Source organism: Mesoplodon mirus, assembly GCF_964341445.2.
Source record: "Mesoplodon mirus genome assembly, chromosome: 4".
In the NCBI taxonomy this organism is placed as follows: Eukaryota; Metazoa; Chordata; class Mammalia; order Artiodactyla; family Ziphiidae; genus Mesoplodon; species Mesoplodon mirus.
In genome coordinates, this window is record NC_138979.1 from 150,587,712 (window position 1) to 150,610,124 (window position 22,413).

At 38.4% G+C, this 22,413-nt stretch overlaps 1 protein-coding gene across 5 annotated transcripts in view; it reads right to left on the reverse strand.

The window, feature by feature from the left end:
- Positions 1 to 22,413, reverse strand: part of PPP2R5E (protein phosphatase 2 regulatory subunit B'epsilon) — a 159,160-nt gene that overhangs the window by 72,259 nt on the left and 64,488 nt on the right. For all 5 annotated transcript variants that reach the window (XM_082619905.1, XM_082619907.1, XM_082619906.1 and 2 more), the window contains exon 3: positions 1,486 to 1,682. In XM_082619905.1, coding sequence (XP_082476031.1) covers positions 1,486 to 1,682 — 197 coding nt within the window. The remainder of the gene's footprint in view (positions 1 to 1,485; positions 1,683 to 22,413) is intronic.

The following is a 22,413-nucleotide window of genomic DNA, read 5'->3' on the forward strand; positions in this document are numbered from 1 at the left end:
ACCAAGGGACTGTGCTCTGCAGAAGGCAGGTGGGCTAGAGAAGATCTTAAGTATCAGGGTAAGAGGTGTAGAGAACATGCAAACTCTAGAGCATGGTTTCTCAACAGTGGCATCACTGACATTTGGGGCCAGATAATTCTTTGTTGTAGAATTATCTACAATTCTTTGTTGTAGAACAATCTACAAAATTGTTGTACAATGCTGTCCTGTGCATTGTAAGATGTTTAACAGCATTCCTGGCCTCTACCCACTAGATGCTGGTAGCACCCCACCTCCCACCCCTGGTTGTGACTCTCAAAAATGTCTCCAGACAATGCGAAGGTGCCCTGGCAGGGAAAATCGCCCCTGGTTGAGAGCCACTGCTCAAGAACCACAATATAAACATTTAACATACAAAACCCTGTTTTACGTTCCTATAAATTAACAAATGCAATATACACTCCAATATGGATCTGAGGAATATATTGGACATTGTTTTGAAATGACCTTCATATATCTGTCATAGTTTCTCAAGTTGTGATAATTCAGGTCCCTTCCCAAATCTGAACTATTCATTTTTAACCATAACTACCCCATCACAGATGTCTCTTTTCTGCATTTGTTGAATACAAGTGATAAAAGTGAAAAAGAAAGGCTAAGTACATTTTCAGCAGTACACAGAGGGTGGGCGAGATTCCCCAGTGGGCTTCCCATGATGCACTGACCCCCTTGGATCTCTTCAGCATAACTTCTCAAGTTAGTAGACCAGCCCCACCTCCTCCAGATATCATGTGCTCTCTAGGTCCAAGATCTTCTAGGATGCCAAGGAAGGCAACCCTCCCACAGAAATCTAACAGAAAACTATATTTTGGCTCAGCTTCTGAAAAACTAATATAATTATTGACACAATAAGAATATAATTACTTGTATTATGCTAACAATGTTTCTTCTCATAACTCTTAACGACCACACAAATTACAAGACGCTGTTCAAAAATAATGAAAGACATCACTCCTGTTTTTAAGATTATAAAGAGAATGATTAGTTTATAAAGCCAAGAGAGGCTTTACCTAGATTCTACATACCACGATTTCATTAAGCTTAAAGCCATTTCTAATATACCACAGTGAATAGGGAGAAAAAAAAAATCAAGACATCCAACAGGCTTGAATATTTTTCAGACACAGATCTAAAACTTTTGTTGATTCTCCTGTGTCTTTTCTTTTCCCAATGCCAGAAATCCAGTAACACCCTGGCAATCTTTGCTTCGTATTTTGAAGTCACTGATTCCTCCAATACTGTTGTAGATGAAAAGTTCTGGATTTCATTCTCATGAAATCATGCTCTTCAAATTTTAGTATTGTGCCGACTACTTGTGCTTAGCTCTCAGAAGGTTGGCTCTCATTTGTGGAGGTGACCTCCAGTGACCTGACCCTGCAGTAAATACACCTGTGAGTCCCTAAGGAAGGTGCTTAAATGTGTCCGCGGCGAAAAAAAGAAACTCACCATTCTAACTACTTCAGGGTAAGTCTGCTCTGTCAAACAGCCTCTGCTTATTGTAATGTAGTCCACCAGTTCATTAAGAGTGGAGCGCTTGTATTCTTTCATTTTAAGATCAGATAGCGTGTCCATGAAGTCAAAAATGACACAGCACTGCTGAAGTTTCTTTAGGAACAGTTCAGGCTGCTCTGAGGATGGAACGTCTAAGAAAAAAAAAGGAAATGGTGTAAGTCTGTCATCAATTTCTAGGTAACAGGAATTCTCTGTGAAAGTTAACTTCAAAAGCAAGCTCAAAAAAATAAGAATTCACATGACAACAGTGTTCTTTTAAACAGTTACACATGGGCAGGAGGGGATACCATATCCACTACTTCAGAGACCTTGTCTTTGGAAACTACATGGTACCAACACAATTGACAGCATTTGCTATTCAGCCACCAAAGATTGACCAAAATCCCAAGAGCTGTTAGAGAGTTGAAGCAAATTTTAACCAAAAACACCCCAATGTCAACACCCTTAAGCCAAAAACACTGAAAAAGGTCAAACTTTCCATTATAAGGTAGATACAGAAGTTTTCACTGTTGGTTTAAATTAATTTTACTAAAATAATTTCAAAGCAGAAATGTCAGTTGATTCATTTTAATTTCATGCTGACATCCTTGGTATTTAAAGCAACTGTTGGGTGTGTGAGTTTATATTTCTTGTTTTGTTTTGGCTTGATATCTATGACGCTTCTTTGTCAAAGAAACTCGAAAAATCAACAAAATCAAGCAATACCAACTCTCTCAAAAAGGGCACGTCAGTAATGGGACAATGCGAGCAAACTCTACTAAAATCTAGGCTCTCCCTTTTGACCCATCTTCTTCATTTACGGGGGGGAGAAAACCACTAACATTTTTATTAATATGTTCTCAGAATAAACATCTGTTCTTTTCCTACAGGCAGCAGGTCAGACATTTGGTTTGGTGTCGTTTCTAAAAAATATGTAGAAATTTTACACTAAAATTCCCCAGCGAGAATGGAAACCTGACCTACAGTCAGACTTGAAAGACACCAACTAAGTTGTCGATAGCTCTTTCCACTCTTATCTTCTTTCCACTACTTTATTCCACCAAACTGGAGCTTCTCTGGAAAGGCGATGAAATTATAACAAGAGAACCTCTGCTGCCTTCATCCAAGGCGATTAACTCATTAATCCTCCGAACACTCTTTGAGGTAAGCAGGTGGCATCATATTATTATTCTCTATTTTTCACAGAGAAAGTTAGAGACAATCATGGAGGTCCCACAATGAATGAGTTATGAAGCTGGGCTCAGCACCTGGGTCTCTAACCACACTCCCACATTCCTTCTGTACGACTCAAGAAGGACTTGAACAATGTTTGGCCTGTCACTTGCTACCATCCTCAGTTGCCAGCCTCCCAGTAAGTGCTTTACAGTGGCCTCACAGCGTGGGCCACCTGCTCCCTGGAGGTAAGTGCAACGGCTAACAGCACCCATCTTACAGCCACCAGCAGCAGGGAGAGAGGGCTAGATTCCTAGTCACAGGATCTACATGACTCCTCTGCACAACCCCCTTGCCTCCCCACAGCGCACAACCCCCTTGCCTCCCCACAGCCCACAACCCAAGCGCCAGCCCATGTACCCAGGACCTCATGGATAATTCCCCCCAAACACCACCTACTGATATCAACTTTGGGGTAAACCTAGATGAGGTGCAATGGGCATCAGAAAGTATAGCATTTCCCTACCAGATATAAGGGAACAAGAAGTAGTCGATGTTTTTAAAGGTATATAGCACCACTGCTACTCTCAGCAAAAACAAGTTACATATTTAGAAATTATTCTCAACCAGTGAGTTGCCCCTTCCATCACCACCCCATAAATCCCCAAAGGCCTAATGTATCTTATAGTCAAAGAATTGGGGACTTGAGTTCAGCCATGACATATGTCTTATTCTATGACCCTAGACTTAATCACTTCTGAAACATTTAAGCTTTATAAGAACTAAATTTAGACAAACCAAGCTTTCCCTTTCATTGCTATTTGCTTCAGGTATTTACATAAACAAACAAAAACTAAACAAGGCTGTTTATCAACATGACTATATCATTAACCAATGGCTAATTATATGTACACGACCATCATGGTTAATTACTGAAGTCTTCTAAGTTCTAAATCAGATTCTATACCTCAAATCTGAAGGGGAGTTTTGACAATGCACAGGGAACAAGAAAAGGCTTATTAATGTAACATTAAAGTCTTCAGGACAAATTTTAATTAATCCTACTTTTGATACAGTAACTTTAATAATGCTTAAAAAAATCAGACCATGTACATGGAGAACTCCTTAACTCAGCATATGTAAAAGCATCTATAAATGACAGTTTTTCCTCCAAAAAGCAAACCATCATTTAAGCAGTGACAACAATGATTACTCTTTGTGGTCACTGCAATGATACTCAAGAGATTCACATTTGGCTACTTAAAAAATTTCAGGCAGTTAACATTTAGCTCTTTTTCTTAATGTTAGACAGTTGAAATGTATTCTTTATTTATCCAAATTGATATAATGTCATAGACAAATGTGAGGCAGGCTATCTACCTAACCAATGGAATAATGATAAAAGCTTACATTTATTGAGCACTATTACTGGGTACTATTCTAAGCACTTTACATATATTATATCTTATTTAGTCCCGACAACAACCCTATGCAGTAGGTACTATTTTCAATTTAACAGATGAGAAAACCAAGACACAGAGAGAGTCAGTGACCTGTGCAGAGTCTTAGAACTAATAAGCAGTGGAGACAGGATTCCCACTCAGGCAAACTGGCTCCAAAGCCTGAACTCTTCACCACTGGGCAACAATCAAACTCAGTGAAACACAAGAGTAATACCATATTCCATAAAAGAGGGTATGTACAAAGAGAAAAGAGGAAGAACACAGGAAGAAATCAGCCAATTAATTTCCAACATGCCCTCATTATAAACTATCATGCTGAACCCCTCTAGCCCATTCCCCAGAAATTAACACATACAGCAACAAGCTATGCTTTATCCTTTATCACAGACTAAATTCCTCTAAAATAACTTCCTTCACCTAAATTAAAGAATTTAAGTAATCAAGACTGACCAAAAGAAAAAAGGGGAATGGTGTCCTGAAAGAGCCAATTCCATTACAACAACTTTTTAAAATTGTGTTTGCATTCATGCTGAAAGATGACCTAATTCACAACAGTCCAAGCATAGGGCTCTTCCTATAATGTTTGGCCCTCAGACTGCCCCACATGGCTGTGCTGCTCCCACCCTCCTTGCCCTCATTTCCCTAGACCCAGTGGGATATAAAAAAAGTAGAATGTGAAAAGGTAGGACCAGCCAGGATCAGAGAAGGAACACTCTGAGTAGTGCAGAAGGTTCCAGTGATACAAGTTTAATGTCTATGGAACCAGTCCCAGTAGCAATACAAATATTCTTTTTAAAGAAACATTTGTGTATAGCTGATTCACTCTGTTATAAAGCAGAAACTAACACACCGTTGTAAAGCAATTATACTCCAATAAAGATGTTAAAAAAAAAAAAACATTTGTAAAATGTATCAGGTACTAGGCCATAAAGAAAATCTCATAAATGACAAAAAGAAGAAATCAGACAAGCAGTACATTTTGACCACATGCAGTAACACTAGATTTTAACAACTCAAAGCTACCCACCTCCCAAATCCAAGCCACCTGAAAATCTAAATGTTTAGTAACTTCAGTGAAGGAAAAATATATATAGACGTTCAAAATAAATGTAAACTAGAAAAATTAAGGGTCATCGCAGAATCCCAAAGCAAACCAGGCAATGGATGCTTGTGTCATCTATCTTCCAATGGAAACCTCTGTCCTGCACAGGCCGTCCCTAACAGCAGGAGAGGGATCCCACAGAATCATAACCATAAATAATGAGGAATCAGTAAGTGGTTATATAATACCATGCAGGTCATTAGCACAACAACCCATCCATCCAATGTTAGTATTCATTTAAAGGGGAGAGTAACTGATCTAATGATCCCAGCTTGATAAGATTCCATAAGGTCAGATTCCACTGCTCTGGAAAAACTCTTAGAATTAATTTAATTTCCAGAATATGTTTCTCACCCAAGGAAATAATGTACTGACCAGCTAAATGGTCGATGCTCTTGGCAGGTGCATTTCTCACTGTATTGTCCTTCTCTTTCCTTTTCAGCATTAGTCATTTTCTCACACGTGCTTTTCTATCACCATCTCTCAACAGCCTCCTATCAATTTTCATCCGTAAGTTGGGGAAATGATTACTCTCACCTCCAAGGTGTTCATACCCAAATAATTTTAAAATTTACAAGTGCAAAAGGTAATGGAAAAATGGGCACAGAATTCAACAGTAGAGGGAGGCTGCAAGTACAGATTAAGGGACAAAGATTCTCCTGTGTCTAAAGAACAGTCAACAGGCATTATATACATTTAGTTACACAGGCATACACGTGTGCACGTGTGCACACGCACACACACACACACACCTGTCCCCTCACCCTCATTATGATTTTAAGGGCTGGTTGTTTATTTATTATTTATTTGTTTATAACTGGCAGAAGCTCCTTCCTCCCTAATCAAGAGCTTTCATTGTTCCATCCCATCTAAAGTTTGGGGCATACAGTCATGGATCCAGTATCAGCCCATCTTCCCTTGGGGCCTGACTCAGTCAAGACTTTGCAAAGCAGAAAGTAGCAAAGGTACAAGAAATAGAACATGAGCCCAATGTCCTTCGGGTTTGGTGCTCTGGGACTCCAGTCAAATGAAATTGTTGAAAATCATTGCAACCTGCAAATGTGCCAACCGAGGAAATAAAGAAGGCCCACAACATTAAACTGATTAGACACAATATCACAGGAAGAAAGCAGATTGGTTTAAAAAAAAAAAATGTGGGCTGATAAGTTATTTACACATAAGCTGTTTAAATGCATACAGATAAAATTTCCATAAAATGGTCATGTTTGCATTGGAAGCTAAGCAGTAACATTTTTTGAGCTCCTGATGAACAATATTTATAGCTGGTTATTCCCATTCAAAAGAAATGGAAAACATATTCTTCTAAATTAACAATACTTTTCACCTGAAAATGCCCTACAATATTACACACTTAGCCCTTCTACATCCATTTCCCCTATTCTCACAAAAAATAAAGGTACCTGCAGAGATTGAGCATGTAAATGTGGTCTTTGATCCCTTCCACCTCATCCTTTAGAACTTTCCTTAAGGTGAACACATCCCCATCCAAGTATGCGATCAGTCCCTCACAAACGACCCTCCAAAACTTCAACAAAGTCAATGAAAATTGTACCTGCATATGCATATGAGAATATATTTACAGAAAATTAGTCTCACAGCACAGAGAAGAGCTTAGCACTAAAATATTAAGTTGACTTAGCCTTGAAGGACTAAAGTGTGATATGTTAGCACATGTGGTAAAATGCCTAATAGCCTGTCCATGTGGTCTGTCTAAACCCTTGCCACCAACTTTACTTCTAAACATAGATACAACAGGTAGCATTCCCTTTTTGTTGTACCTATTTCAAAAAACCTAAAAAGAATCCTATTTTATTTGTGGAACTATGCTTCCATTAGGAATTGCTTTTGACACTTGAGAAAAAAAATCACAGACATAGCCAACAATATTTCATTACAACACGAAGACCACTATAAATCCTTACAATGAATCAGATAAGAAAATTAGGCTTCATGTACTATGAACTGAACCCAAGTATACCATGTTGGTTACACAAGATAGTTCCATGTTAATAAGCAAATAAGAAACTGACATGTGAGCTAAGATAAGTATTAAATACCTGACCGTTCCAATTACTTTATTACTGTATTCAAAATAGGGGTTCCAAAAAAGTTTGTAGTTGATGATAGTGGTGGTAGTGGGGTGTGTTTCCACTACAAGGTATTTGTATTTTATAGAAGCAGCTCATGTGATTTCAATGTGTGACCACAGCTGAAAACCACTGTTTTTAAAGTAATAACTTTTAAAATCCTTCTTTCATCTCCTTCACCTTTGAAATTCTCTTTCTCAGTTTATTTAAAGCTAACAGGGAAAATTTCTGATTTTCAAGCAAAGGCAGGTCGTTGGCAACACCTACAACAGTGAAAGCATTCCTTCTCTGCCTTGGCTATAAATATGTGAATGTAGAATTGGCTGCTTTTAGAACTCTTCGCAGTCTATTAGGAAGATCGAAAAACACTTTGCTGATTATTAGCATACACCTTTTTTTTTTTAGGGTCAAAACATGTCTCGTAGAACTACTACACCATAAAAATAGTATCAAAAGAAGGAAACCAAGGTGCATTAATTAAACAACAAACCGTAAAGCAGATAAGGCCAGTACTGATATTTCAAGGTAAAAAGAATGATGACAATGTTAACGAACATTCACTACTGCAAAGCACTGTGCTAAGCTCCTGACACACATTATCCCTTTTAATCCTCAGAAGACCTTATGAGTGGCCACTATTAATATCCCAGTTTTTCAGATGAAAAACAGGGGCCCAGACGGCTAAGTCGCTTACCCAGCATCACCCACTACTAAGGACCACAGCTAGAATCTGAACCCAGGTAGTCTTACTCCAGTGCCCTCACCAATAACAATAATGATGATGATGATGATGATGATGACTGTGATAAACAGTAGCAGCTAACAACCACCACCTCCACTGGGGCAATGGGTAAACTGTCATGGCTGGTTATTTGTTTAAGAAAAGATGTAGGGCTTCCCTGGTGGCGTAGTGGTTGAGAGTCCGCCTGCCGATGAGGGGGGCGCGGGTTCGTGCCCCGGTCCCGGAAGATCCCACATGCCGTGGAGCGGCTGGGCCCGTGAGCCATGGCCGCTGAGCCTGCGCGTCCAGAGCCTGTGCTCCGCAACGGGAGAGGCCACAACCGTGAGAGGCCCGCGTACCGCAAAAAAAAAACAAAAAACAAAAAAAGCAAAAAAAACAAAAAAAACTTAAACAGCACAAAATTAGCCTTAAATGAGTGAACAATAGTAGGTGGGTAAATTAAAGTTTTAAATAATAATAATATATTAATGATTCCTCCCAGCTTGGACAAGCAACATGTATTATTATTCTTTCATGGATCTCTCCAGTCATCCTTTCCCAAAAGCTGACAAATAGGTACACTCCAGTCTATAAGCAAAACCCAAAGGTGTCCACTAATGCAGAATAGTGGCCTCAGCGTCAAAATCACAGGATTCAGAGCTTTCACACTGTTTTGACACTATGTTCTACTCAGAAAAAATAGGAAACACACATGCACACACACATACACATTTCTAATAAATATTTCTGTTTCCAACCTTTCATAATTCTGCCTCATGCTTTACCTTCTAATGCCAAGGTGGTCATTGAAACTTGTCAGGACAAGAAAAATAAAGCATTTAAAAATGGATTAATGCGTAGGGGCTTCCCTGGTGGCACAGTGATTAAGAATCTGCCTGCCAATGCAGTGGACACGGGTTCGAGCCCTGGCCCGGGAATATCCCACATGCTGCGGGGCAACTAAGCCTGTGCGCCACAACTACTGAGTCTGAGCTCTAGAGCCCGCGAGCAACAACTACTGAGCCCACGTGCCACAACTACTGAAGACTGCACACCTAGAGCCCGTGCTCCGCAACAAGAGAAGCCACGACAATGAGAAGCCCGTGCACCGCAACGAAGAATAGCCCCCGCTCACCACGACTAGAGAGCGCCCACGCACAGCAATGAAGACCCAACACAGCCAAAAATTCTTTTTAAAATAAATAAATTTATTTTAAAAAATTGATCAGTTCCTAATTATAGGTATTGCATTACTTTCCTGACACCAAACTTATCAACAGGATAGAAGCCACCACAGCTTCTAACACAGTCGATCTCTCTACTATCAATTCATTACCTACGGGCTTCTTTGCACAGCTGAGACACCAGGAGGATAGGGACCAGGGCCTTTTGAGTATAAGGAATTCCTGAAGCATGCCGGGCTATACCAAAATAAATAAATAAATAAGGGCTGCAAGAATTAATTATACAGTATTCTAAAGTATCCCTGACAGTGGCTCCCTCTGGGGATTTTACCAGTAAGATTATTAAAAAGAGCAGGTTGACTTTTTTTTATTTCAGGAAAAGGAATTAAAATAATAACTAGCCACCACCTATTTCCACTATAATTTCATAAAACAAAAGGACCTTTAGGATAGTAAAAGAAGAGAAAGGACAAACCTAGAAATCCTTCCTTAAAAAGGAGGGTGGTAATCCTCCACACACAGGTACACACGCGTGCGTGCCTGCACCCATGCGAGCACATACACACACAGAGATGCGTTTTCTCTCGATCTTGCTTCCCTTCTACTTCTTTTTCACTTTGCCCAGTACCAGTAACAACTTTTCCACTAGTCTGTATTTGGGACTCTCTGAGCCACATCATTCCTTTGTTCCAACATTTCTAGCATGGATAACAGATGTCCAGCTGTAATGACAGTACTACTTTCCATTGTATTTAGACGACTGTAAAAGCTGAGAAGATAATCATATACCCTGTATTAGTATAGGAGTACCTCACTCTATGGCAGCCATGGAGCCCTTAGAAATCCTGTAACATAAAAATCCTCATAAAACTTTATACATAACTCCATTCAAGGACTTGCCACATTACATTGGGACCTTTTTTTTTTAACCGATGAATCGTGTCTTGTTCTTCTTTTAATACCCAGCCCCTAAAAGAAGTTTCTAGAATATGGTAGGCACATAATAAATGCAGGTTGAGTCAATAAATTCTACATATTGAATCTTATTTTCCCATATTTTTAACCATAAATTAGAACTTTATTCCTCTAGAAATAAAATTATACTGAATAGAGAAAAAGGTTTAATATAACATATTTAATAGAATAAATTATTTCCTAATATTTTAATAATACCAAGTCATGAAATGCAAATTTTACAACTAAGATGGACTAAGTATAAGTCAGACAGAGAAAGATGGATATTGTAGGATACTGCTTATATGTGAAATCTAAAAAAGTCAAACTCTTAGAAAGAGAGACTAGAATGGTGGTTACCAGGGCTGGAAGGGTAGAGGAAATGGAGAGATGTTGGTCAAAGAGTATTAACTTCTAGTTATAAGATGAATAGGTTTGGGAGATCTGATGACAGCATGGTGATTATAGTTAATACGGCTATATTATATACTTGAAAGTTGCTAAAAGAGTAGATCTCAGATGTTCTCACTACAAAAAAGAAATCATAATTATGTGACCAGATGGAGGTGTTACCTAACACCATGGTGGTAATCATTTGGCAATATATGAGTGTATCAAATCAACATACTGTATACCTTAAACTTACACAATGTTATATGCCAATTATATCTCAAGAAAACTAGAAATACATAAATAAAATTTTAAAATAGGATGGTTTTTAATGATACATTTATGAAAGTAAAAAGAAAAAAAAAAGTCCAGCTGACTTGACAAAAACCTAACTAAAAAATGCACGATTCCTTAGTTCTTTGAACTACCTACCCCTATTAATATCCAAAAAGATAATGTCTTACTTTCAAACATTTTCTAAAAAAAAAATCTGGCTGACTTTTAAAAACAGAGTGGTTTATATTCACAGATGAGAGAAAAATGCAACAGAAAAAATATTCAAAATGAAGGTGAATGCACAAAACTAATGAAGTAGTATTACTTGGAATGCCCTTCGTAGCAAAAATATACTAATAATTTTGTCAAGTGTATCATTAATAAATGAAAAGTGGAGATCTGGTGCAAAGAGCATAGGCTTTGCATTCATTCACCAAATATTCACTGAACACTCACTGAGGTCTAAGCACTGCAGGGATATCACAACGAAGAAAAGAGACAAAAACCCCTTCTCTCACAGAGCTTTACATTCCAGCAGCAACAGACAAATAACTGCAACTAAAAATAATAAATACATTGTATGGTATATGCTCTGGGGGAAAATATACAGGGCAAGGGGGATGAGACATGTTGGGTTGGAAGGTATGATTTTAAGTGGAATATTAACCTGAAAGATGGCATTTGAGCAAATACTTGAAGGAGGTGAGGTAGTCAGCCAAGAGGGTATCTGGGGGGAGAGTGCCTGAGCAGAGGGATAGTAAACGCAAAGGTACTCTGGCAGCAGGGAGTGTGCAGGTGAATCTGAGCATCGGCAAAGAAGCGAACATGGCTGGAGCCTGAGCGGAAAGTAGGGAGATGGGTCAGAAGAGTAAGGGACGAGGAGTGTAGGAGATCATGTTGGGCCTTGGGAAACACTGTAAGGACTTTGTCCTTCACTCCAGTTCTGAAATGGAATCACACCTGTATGGTTTACTAGGAGATACTGGACAAACCACTTACTTCTCTGAGCATTAGTTTCCTTATCTGTAAAACTGAGAAAATGTACTGCACAGGGTTGAGTGAGAAGTAAATGAATAAGTGTTTTGTAGGCTGTAGAGTGCTTTCCAAAAGTACTTTCAAAAAGTTATCCTTTATTTGACAAACGTCTATCAAATATTTACAACATACAGTATGGAATCAATTCCCTATTTTATAACTCCTATTAAAACTATTTTCTGTAGAGAAAGACTTACATTTACTTTTTTGGTACATCTTCAAAATTACTTTAAAAGCATTTACAAAATAAATTCTAAATAAAGTTTTAGAAATATAAATTTTTGAAATTTTATCGAATAATACCAAAGTTCAATTAAACAAAGGCCATCTATTTAAAACCCTCAGATAGGGACTTCGTGGTGGCACAGTGGTTAAGAATCCGCCTGCCAATGCAGCGGACACGGGTTCGATCCCTGATCCGGGAAGATCCCACACGCCAAGGAGCTTAACTAAGCCCATGCGTCACGACTACTGAGCCTGTGCTCTAGAGCCCGCGCACCACAACTACTGAAGCCCGCGCGCCTAGAGCCCATGCTCTGCAACAAGAGAAGCCACCGCAATGAGAAGGCTGCACACCGCAACGAAGAGTAACCCCCGCTCACCGCAACTAGAGAAAGCCCGCACAGAGCAACAAAGACACAACGTAGCTAAAAATAAATTAAAAATAAATAAATTTTTTTTTAAATGCTATGAATTCAGAACACAATGATAAAAAAAATTTATTTAAAAAAACCCCTCAGATAACCACAAGTTGTCTTCTCTCCCACATTTGGCTTTTAAGATAAGGAGTAAATCATAAAATCATAATCTGATTAAAAAATAATTAATAGAACAAACTTCTGGGATGTGCCCAAGAGTCAGCACTGTTAAAGCCCAATTTTCAGCCAGGTTCAAAAGTATGAGCAACAAAAATCTTCAAAAAGACTACTTTCACTTGTGCCATGATTATAAGGTAAGAAATAAATTAATGGGATTACAGATTTTTCAGCAAACACTTATCCTTCAGTTGACCCTCCCCCACCAAAAAAAAAAAACTGCAATAAAAGAACACATTATTTTCAAGTATTCAGCTAATTGACCCACCCCCACCCAAACCCCTTCCCAAGGGATTACTTCTGCAAGGGATAAAAATGACCTATCTACTTTCCATTTGTTTTGAGGATTAACATCAGGGGGAATCAGTTCAGAATGAGATGAACCTCAGCTATTTTAACAGTATGATACGAGGTTTAAAAACAAATTAAACTACTGAGCCTGTGCGTCTGGAGCCTGTGCTCCGCAACAAGAGAGGCCGCGATAGTGAGAGGCCCGCGCACCGCGATGAAGAGTGGCCTCCACTTGCCACAACTAGAGAAAGCCCTCGTACAGAAACGAAGACCCAACACACCAAAAATAAAATAAAAATAAATTAATAAACTCCTACCCCCAACATCTTAAAAAAAAAAACAAATTAAATAGATATATATCACATTAACATCAATTAAGCCTATGTCTGGTATTTCACGACTTATAGCTGACACCAAAGATATCATTAAACTTTTTTAAAAAAAAGATTTAAAGTACAGAAAAGAGTCAACTCAATGTTGCAATGCCAGCTTAGAGATGCTATTTCTGAACCTCAGCTGGGAGTTTTAAACATGAGACCTTAAGCTCCTGAGAGTGACAGAGGACTGAGTGAGTACAGTGGAATGGCCTCTAATCCCAATAGTAATAAAGAGTGTATATGTACAATTAAAGTCATAATCTGGGCAATAAAATCCAGTGATGACATGTAGTATACAACACTAATTATGGAATGTGCCTATGATTCATACAAATTAACAGAAATTAAATATAAATGTAAAGCCCATATATAAGGTTTGAGGAAATCCAAAATTCAGATTTGAAATACCATACTAAGAAAAATGAAATCCATTTTGAAACCTTATTTCTTATTATGTATAAAAACAGTACTGTCAAGTATAAAACAACAGAGACAGGAACTTACATGTATGTACTCATGTATTATGTACATATGTATGCATAATTGTGAGTGCATGACTCCAAAATGGAAACTTAGAGAAAAGTAGTACAGAAATTTTGTAAAAGACAAAGAATGTATCTGGAAAGCCTAACACCTTCAGAGCAGAGAAGCATTTTAAAACACTAAATAGTAAGATATGATACGAGTTAGAACCAGAATATTTATGACATAAGTCCCTTCTTTGCTACTGATTTCCTGGACACAAATATCTGTCACCAAAGGTAGCAAGAGTCATTGAAACTTGAAGATAAGCCTGCTAATGAGGCAATTCTAAGCACAAGCCTCTTTACTGAATCTAGATATAATTCAGTATTCTATACCCAATGTGGTACCCCAGGGCTTAGCTAAATATGCCACTGGGTAGTACAAACATTTTCTCTTCAGTTATACTAAAAATGACTTTTAGGAAACATATTCTACAACTGTATCTTCCACTTAAGGAGCCAGACCAAATATGAAAAATAAGATCTGGCATTAATAAGAGTAATAAAATTAACACTAAGCAGGGCACCTAAGTCTACTATCTCAAAAGTTTGTCAGTTGTAATTCTGGAGGAACATCACAGAAATGTTTACAATGCCAAATTAAGTTGATTTCTTTCAGCACAATTAAAAATTGGAAACTTGAAAAAAATATAAACTCATTCTCCATTCTTCCAAATGGCTGAGATTATTCTTCAGGTCCCACACTTTGAAGTCGGGGGCCTGGGTTCTAATCAGGCTCCTCGGTGTACCAGCTTGGCAATTTGGGGAGTAGGATGGCAGTTAAGATAATGGGCTACAAAATCAGACTGCCAGAATGCTGGATTCCAAGCCTGGCTTTGCCACTTCCTAGGTGGAAAACCAGAGGTGAGACTGAGTGCATTCGTTTCCTCATGTAAATGAGGGCATAAGAGTAATACCTATCTCATATGATTGACTTAAGGATTAAGTGATTGAATAAAAATAAAAACACATAGAACAATGTCTGGAACACTTTAGGTGCTTAATAAACTTTAGCTGTTACATTGTTGTTGTTAAAAAGCACTGCTGAGCTTATCCTTTGCAAAATGAATCTAGGAAGAGTAGCTCTGTCACAGTGACAGCTCAAACATTTCATAAGATAATACATAAAATGTTTCACACAATGCCTGGCACATGGAAAATGTTCCATAAATGTCAGCTTTCTAAAAAATACCTAACAAATGAACAACATAAATTGATGACACATGTAGGGTTTCCTTCTTCCCCTTTTGTGTGTGTGTCTAATTGTGTAAGCCATATTTGAAGGAAATAATATTGAACTTTTGACCTACTAATATCCTGTGAGATTACTTCGCAATAAAATTGTAATTTGATTAGAGGAAAGGTGAAGATGCTGACTCAATTCAATATGTGAAATGATTCTGCCATCAGGACATGCATCAGCAATGTGTCAAAATCCTGAAGGGTGAAGAGAGTCAGCATTTGGATGAATGAATGATGGTCTAACAGAGCACTGGGAACAGAAAAGCAAGAATTTATGAGAAGTACAACAAACTGGAGGAGCACTGCCAAGACCAGGACACCCCAGGTTCTCACACATTCTCAAAGACCCCTTCAGATACAATCAGATTTATGCAAAGTTCACAAAGGAAAGAAAAATAAACAGTGTTTCACAGCTTTGTCCTTCAAGCCTAAATTTTAAAATAATATTAGTATTCACAGATGTTAATACTTATAAATTTTAGTTAAAAGTAATAACAGTAATTTACACTTAAAATGTTCTTTACAATAACATATTTATAACAAACATTACTGACCTCCCACTAAAATAACATCAAATACTGAACCACTTCAAAGTATTTTGTAAACCTTTTTTCTTTTCCACACACTGTTATTTAAAGATCTAAGGTGTTAGCTAAAATTCTGCAAACTTTTTATAGCCTCCTACAAGGCTTCAGGCTAAGTCTGGAAGGAATATGATAGGTAGTTTCAGCCTTCCCAGAACAAGTATTCACTTAGAATCTACTATGTTTAACTTAATAATCAATCATTCATTCATTCATTCCACAAATATTTACAGAACAGTTTTTACATGCCAGGCACTAGTTTAGGCCTTAAGTACACATTTCTGAGCAAGATCAAACAAGATTCTAGCCTTCATGAAGCTTACAGACCGAAAAGGAAGAAAACCTAATTAAATGGTCATATACATAAACATAAAACAGGCTGCACTATGAAGAAAAGGTACAAGGTACTATAAGAGCATATACTGCAGAGAATAAAAAAAGAAATGTTGCTTATCCTCCAAAAAATTCAGTCTGGTGGGAAGCAAGATTAACATATGCAAATAAGGGCAAAAAATATAATAAAAATGCAATTAAGTACCTAAATTTCATGGACTAAAAGACAGGAAAGTAAAAGCATTTAGCAAGGACCTAAAATATTCCAGCCAGGGTCCTTCCACGTGTTCTCTCATTGAGGCCTTGCAAAAATCCTGAAAGGTAGGCATTAATATTCCCATTTTACAGGTAAGAAAACTGAGGCTGCAAGATATTCAGTTTTATTAGTATGGGCCAATAACCGTGGTATAGAAGCAGTTTCATTATACAGAACCAGAAGGTATGATAACTTTACATCAAAATGGAATCCTTCTTTGACATTAATTTGGACAGATATATGTGGCAACAGGAATGTGGAGACCAGAGCAATCAATCTGTCCTCCTCATCCTCTACTTCCCTTTTTACAGCCCACCTCCAACCCTCCAAGGCACACGGTATTTTCACAATCACACCCTGTGCTCACGACCTTTCCACACTTACAAATATCTGCCTTGTCCTCTGAAAATATGGTTGATTACCCTGAATGCTAAAGGGCTAATGGGTTTACCCCCACAAAGAAACATATTTATACTATTGCAAAGACTTCATAAACAATAACAAAATGGCTTCATCCAATGGTCTAATTTGAAAAATGGAAATTTTAAACAAAATGGGCAAGTTACTTGGAGCCCCTCCAGCGACATCTGTATTACTTTCACGTCATCATAAGGCAAGCCTTATCAACAGATCTTGGGCAGGAATAAAAGAGCACATCTTGATAAAAAGAGAAAATATCTTTCTTTTCTTCCAGTTTTATTGAGATATAATTGACATACAGCACTGTACATGTCTAAGGTGTACAGCATAATGATTTGATTTACACACATCATGAAGTGATCATCATAATAAGTTTAGTGAACATCCATCATCTAATATAGATACAAAGTTAAAGAAATAGAAAAAAATTTATTTTCTTGTGATGAGAACTCTTAGGATTTACTCTTAACAACTTTCACATATAACACACAGCAGGGCTAATTATATTTATCATGTCGTACATGACATCCCTAGTACTTATTTATCTTATAACTGGAAGTTTGTACCTTTCGGCTGCCTTCACCCAATTCTCCCTTCCCTCACCCTCACTCACCTCAGCCTTAAAAAGATGAAATATCTATTCTGAAGTTTAAAAAATTTACATTGGGGCTTCCCTGGTGGCGCAGTGGTTGAGAGTCTGCCTGCCGATGCAGGGGACACGGGTTCGTGCCCCGGTCCGGGAAGATCCCACATGCCACGGAGTGGCTGGGCCCGTGAGCCATGGCCGCTGAGCCTGCGCGTCTGGAGCCTGTGCTCTGCAACGGGAGAGGCCACAACAGTGATGGGCCCGCGTACAGCAAAAAAAAAAAAAAAAAAATTTACATTGTTCGTTCATACCATTAGTGCACACTGAGTTCACAAAGTTAACCAAGCAATAGCTTCTGAGCCATTGCCCCTCCCTGAAGTCCAAAGTCTTGAGAGTTACCAAGCCAGCATGCAAACGACAGTGTCTCTTTGAAAGGGTAAAGTGCAGCAAGCTCAGCAGAGTTTTGAATGACATTCATCCAGAGCTTGGAAATTCTCATACTACCTAAATTGGAAAAAATATATATATATACATGCACCAGATTCTCTGTGGGAATAGAAAGCACATGCTAAAATGTGTATGTTTCCAACTTCCAATAAAACCAGATGCTTTATCTATATAGATTGTTCATGGATCCAGATGGGCCAGGAGAACCTCATTCACACAACTCTCATTAGAGTATTTTTCAAAATCCATCCTCTATTGAAAATACCATGATCTCCTACAGACAATCTGCTCTTTTAGGATCTGCAACACTATAAACAATGTCAAAATATATTAGTTCATGAATGAATAAATCAAAATAAACAAGAATCACCAAGGACAGATCAGGCATGAAATAGAAGAAACACATTTTCAAGAGCCATTTCCTGTTTCACAATAAATAGATCTTTCTGAAAATCTTGAATGAGTCACCCTTTCCCAGCCATATCATGTATACATAATAATAGTAAGAACTTAGTAAGCACTTACTCTAAGACAGTCACCATTCTAAGCAGTTTACATGTATTAACTCGTGTAATCCTTTCTACAATATTGTGCAGGAGGCATTATTATCCTTATTTTACATAACAGGAAATTGAGTCCCAGAGAGATTTAGTAACTTTCTCTCAGTCACACAGCTGGAAAGGAGCCCTGCTGAGCCTCAGACTCAGGCAATCTGGCACCTGTACACTGTATCACCTCTGCTAGAGAGTAACATGAGTTGGCTTATCAATAACCACTTTTGTTTTTTCATCTCATACCTACAACATACACTAGAGGGACCATCTGAAAAGGTTAATCCTCTTAATAGATTCTTTAATATAGACTGAGGCAGGCATGAGCTCAGTGATCTATCTCCACTGTGACCAAACAAAATGCAAGTACCAGGGGTTATACAGATTCTCTAGCTGGCTTGTTATTTCTGTTAATATTTAAAGGACCTCGTTATGTTGGTGTTAAGTCTCTCAAATGATGATTACAAGTCTTCTCTGGCCTTCCAACATTCTCCTTTGCGCCTAACCTGCCTTACCTTAAAGACTTCAACATTCTTTCCGTTTGCCTTTAATTTACTTTTCAGGGAAATGTAATGACACAGAGGTTTAGCTGTTGCATTTTGTTCTGGAACACCTGACATTTGTTGATCCTTCATATGTTTTGATAAGATGAGTCAAACTGAGTGTTCAACCCTTTGTTATCACTGGCAGGGCCTAAGGTCAAGAGGACATCCAGCAGGTAGATGGCAATGAGACTTAAGGGAAGCACAAATAGGACAAGGAATAAACAAAGGAAAGGTAAGACGACATTTTAGGCAGGAAGAACATGGAGGTTAAGAGTGAGCACACTGGGGCTTCCCTGGTGGCACAGTGGTTAAGAGTCCACCTGCCAATGCAGGGGACATGGGTTCGAGCCCTGGTCCAGGAAGATCCCACATGCCACAGAGCAACTAAGCCCGTGCACCACAACTACTGAGCCTGTGCTCTAGAGCCCGTGAGCCACAGCTACTGAGCCCACATGCCGCAACTTCTGAAGCCCACACACCTAGAGCCCGTGCTCCACAACAAGAGAAGCCACTGCAATGAGAAGCCCGCACACCGCAAGGAAGAGTAGCCCCCACTCGCTGCAACTAGAGAAAGCCAGCGTGCAGCAGCAAAGACCCAACACAGCCAAAATAAATAAATTTTTTTAAACAAAAGAAAAGAGTGAGCACATTATATGGGAAATATGAGAAGATATGCAAGACTGACTGGATAGAGGAGATAGTTGATTGGGAAGAGTAGGAAACCAGAGTGAAGAATTAGAACAGACCTGGCCTCAAAGGATAACAATCTACATGGTAATCTGGGTTTCATGCAGCTGACAACAGAGATCTGTTGGGCAGGAGCAAACACGATAAGTGCTTTAGAGAGGTTTGGACAGAGGCAATTAAATTAGCCAAAACTCTGTCACCAAAACCAAGCATGAAGAGTTATGACGGCCTACACTACACTGATGGCAATGGAGGAATGGAAGTAAAGGAAGTCTGAGATACGTTTAAAAGACGGGAACAAAGGGATTTTTTTGGGTCATACTAGATATAATGAAAAGGAAAGACAGTCAAAGATTACTAATGTTGGGCCTCCCTGGTGGCGCAGTGGTTGAGAGTCCGCCTGCCGATGCAGGGGATACGGGTTCGTGCCCCGGTCTGGGAGGATCCCATATGCCGCGGAGCGGCTGGGCCCGTGAGCCATGGCCGCTGAGCCTATGCGTCCGGAGCCTGTGCTCCGCAACGGGAGAGGCCACAACAGTGAGAGGCCCGCGTACAGCAAAAAAAAAAAAAAAAAAAAAAAAAAAGATTACTAATGTTTCCAGGTTGACAGAATGATGATACTGCTGATAAAAATGGAATCATCAGAGAGGGTTTATAAAGGAAGCTCATGTATTTCAGTGATGGGGACACTGGAGACTGGAGACAAAGTGGACAAATGAAAACAAGTTGGTGTATATTCTTTTAGACTTTTTTCTTTGTCTGCATCTACACAGATATATACATGTTTATTTTTACAAACATGAGACCATACTCTTTCTCTCTATATATATATATTTCTTTGTACATTTATTTTCCACGTAACAGTTTGTCTTATTGTTGCTGGAGACTGGAGACTGTAGACTGGAGACAAAGTGAACAAATTAGAGATATATATTGGACGTGGCACCAAAAGTACTTGCTGATAGTAACCGTTCTGGGGGAAGGGTATGAAGGTGACTTGAAAGTGAGAAACAGAGAGGAATCAAAGATGACTATTGGTTGTCTGCTTGGAATAGCTGCATGAACAGAGGAGTCGTTAAGTAAAAAAGAAATAGTTTGGTGGGGGAAAATCAAGTGTTCCACTGAGACTGCGTTAAGTTAGAGATGTTTAGGAGACACACCTGAAGATGTCCAGTCAGTAACTGTATATACAAGACCAAAGTTTAAAGTAAAGTCAGAGCTGGAGATAGAAATGTGGAAGCCAACAGTACATAAATGGTCTTAAAGCCAATGGCATAGATGATATCACCTATGGTGAGAGTGCAGAAAGTGAAGTACAAGGAGCCCTGAAAAATATAACACATACAAGTGGAGTAGAGAAGGAAGAACCAGCAAAGAAGATGAGAAAAAACAGAGAGAGGTAGGAAGAAAATGTGAGGAGTGTCACAGAAGCCAAAGAAGAGTATGTCTCCCCAAGGAGAATGTGGACAACTATCAGGTGTTGCGGATAGACATGTGTTCATCAGGATTTGGAGGTGGCCTTGACAAGAAATTTCAATAAAGCAACAATAAAGGTAGAACCACACAACAGCAAGAATTTATGGAATCCTACCCTATGGCCCCACTGTAAACATAACTGTTTTTTCTTGTGTTTTCAGCTTCTATTCCTGCCTTCAACTGCTCTGTGCCAAGTTCAAACTTAGGGGTTTTGATTGATACAACACATCACTCTCATCTGTTGGATAGAGACTCTGGGTAGGATTACTGCCTGGGTCAAAGGCCTGCCTATCCATTGGATGGTCTTGGGTCAGGTGGCCACTGATCCAATCATCTGAGACCAGACCACAAGGTTCTACATGACATCCTTTAGAAGAGGGTCTGCAGATATAATGGGTATTCTAAGTCTTGGTCTGTCTCTAATATACTTTACTCAAATTTAAAACAAAGATCAATGAATATTTTTACTGATGAAGGTCTAAGAAAGTTTATATATTATAAGCAGTTTACTTTTTCTTAACTTGGGATAAGCATACAGGTGTTCAAGATATTGTTTTTAGATCTTATCATAAGTTTATAAAAACGATTTATATTCTTTTACCTTGGATAATACATTGAAGACAGTGATCATTTTAAGTGGAAAAACTACAACAGCAAAGAAAAACTATTTATGAATATGGAGTGAAATTATCTAATACATTTTTTAATCATTAAAGAAAAAATATGTACATGTGTTTTTAAAACTTTTACAATAAAATGTTATAAAGTGCAAGAAAAAGTTTTTTAATAGCATGCATTCATTCCCTATTTTAAAAAGGAAAAATAAAAAGTTTCCAACCAAAAACATTTGGGCCCTATAATTTCATCCCACAGGAAAGCTAAGCTAAAATGAAGGAAAAAAAAGAAGAAAAAAAAACATCTAAAGGGAAGTTTACAGTGGAAACTCTGACAAATGCTTAACTATAGTGTCATGAACAGCACTGCTATCATGTACTTATGTCTGTCTATATAGCCAGACACAAATGCATACATCCTTCATTTCAATTAGTGGTCAAAAAAATAGAGGATCATGATACTTGAAGCTTACACTTCTCACTGATGAACCTAAACAAAAAATTAAAACCATAAACACAAGCTGGAGCCAGAACACTCTTCAAACAATACCTTTGCATTTGAAAGTAGAGCTGACATTAACTTACATTTGTATAGTACTCAAAAGATTTTCGAGGCATCCTTAAAATATATTATTTCATTTAGTGATCCTAACAAATCTATGAGTTAGACTGGCTAGGTTTGATACTAATTTTGCAATTGAGGAACCTGAGTTGCACCAAAGATGCACA